The following is a 1,625-nucleotide window of genomic DNA, read 5'->3' as shown; positions in this document are numbered from 1 at the left end:
TGTTGTGTCATTCTACTGGCCTTGTGGCATCATCGTGTCCCTGCCAGCTCAAAGGATGCAGATACTTTGTCTTAAATAGTTGGCGGTTGTTGTAATGTCTTTTAAAGAGGGATCTACAAAGCTCAAAATACGCGAATCCCGTTTGCGCAGAAAATCGATAAATACTGAGGTGAGAGTAAATTGATTGTATGTTCCTACAGAGGAGTGTGTTTTCTTTGCTTGCAAGTCAATCGGACCTCTTGGGAAAGACAATTTTGGACCTAGTGAGACACCTGTGCTCGGATTCAAAAGATGACACATTCATCGGCTCCACCAACACAGATTTCATCGCTGTTCCATATGAACGGTTTTTCACGTTTTCGAGAAATAAACTCAGTTGTAAATCAATTTGGTTTTTACGAGAGACTCAACTGAATCTCTTGTTTATGATGTTCTACAACTAAATGTGCTGCACACAGGCTGCCTCATTTTTCAGTTGGCACGATATTCGAAATATCGCATTTTTTTAATGAAGGAAACTACTCACAAGGTTGCTGAAAACTCTTCGACAGCCCACGACCGGTTTCGCCCTTCTTGCGGCTCATCCGGTAGGCGCATTCCCCGAGTTTCCTTCAACCTTATGATCTACTTGAACCCAAATTGGACTGTTTTTGAGAAGTACACTCATTTGCAAATCGATTTGGTTTTTGTGTTGTTTTCACGTTGTTTTTCGCATCATTGACATCAATCGTAACCTTCGAGATCGGTTGGATAAGTGGTGTTGTTCCACTCCACTAGATGTCCACTTTTATGCGGCTGCCAAGTGCTGAGTTACTGTTATCATTGTGCTGCCTTCTCTGAGCTACGTGTAGATCACTCGAGCTTGGTTTAACTCACTCACATTGCGTTGACCACCTACGACAAAACGTTGACCAGCTCATTGAACCATTAAGTAGCGTACTGATGATATTTGCTGGTTTTCGGACGAAACGTCTACACGCCAGCTCTGTGACCCGGGAAGGAGATCAGCTTGCTGGAGCTACCAACTCTCCGACATATTTCTAACCCTCGTTTCGCTGCATGTCCAACGAAAAAATGCATGCACGAAACAGAATGTGATCACGTCATACAAGAAAGCCGACCGAAATGATTTAGTCAAATCTTAAAGCAGCGGAAAACCACTATTTAATGACAATTTGAATTAAAATAACGGGATACACTGTAGAATTTCCCCAATAAAAGCCAAGATTTTTTCACGAAACAGGATCACGCCATACAAGAAAGCCGACCGAAATGACTGAGTCAAATCTTAATAGCAGCGGAAAACCACTAGTTAATGATAATATAATTTAAAATAACGGCATACACTGTAGAATTTCCCAAATAAAAGCCAAGATTTTTCACGGATCTATCTGGATGCAGTGGTCTGACATGTGCATATCCTTCTCTAGGTTCACAGGATCAAACAAATGTGAGCATTTGCTCTCTCGTATGCCAATTTTGGCTTAATGTATACGAGAATAATGGTAAAACAAATCTCAGAACATGTGCTTAACATGCTTTGGTCAGAATCTCTCTCCTTTTTAAAGACAACTGACAACGCGCAGGCCCAGGAAATCTGATTTGTTCAGACACAACGAAGGGAG

General features: G+C 41.6%; 1 protein-coding gene across 1 annotated transcript in view; it reads left to right on the top strand.

The window, feature by feature from the left end:
- Window positions 1-508: 508 nt before the first annotated feature.
- Window positions 509-1,625, top strand: part of T265_08333 (hypothetical protein) — a gene marked incomplete at both ends in the record, with an annotated part of 7,612 nt that continues 6,495 nt past the window's right edge. The window contains one exon of the mRNA XM_009174101.1: window positions 509-682. Coding sequence (XP_009172365.1) covers window positions 509-682 — 174 coding nt within the window. The remainder of the gene's footprint in view (window positions 683-1,625) is intronic.

Source organism: Opisthorchis viverrini, assembly GCF_000715545.1.
Source record: "Opisthorchis viverrini unplaced genomic scaffold opera_v5_214, whole genome shotgun sequence".
In the NCBI taxonomy this organism is placed as follows: Eukaryota; Metazoa; Platyhelminthes; class Trematoda; order Opisthorchiida; family Opisthorchiidae; genus Opisthorchis; species Opisthorchis viverrini.
This window is presented reverse-complemented; position numbering and strand designations above follow the sequence as displayed.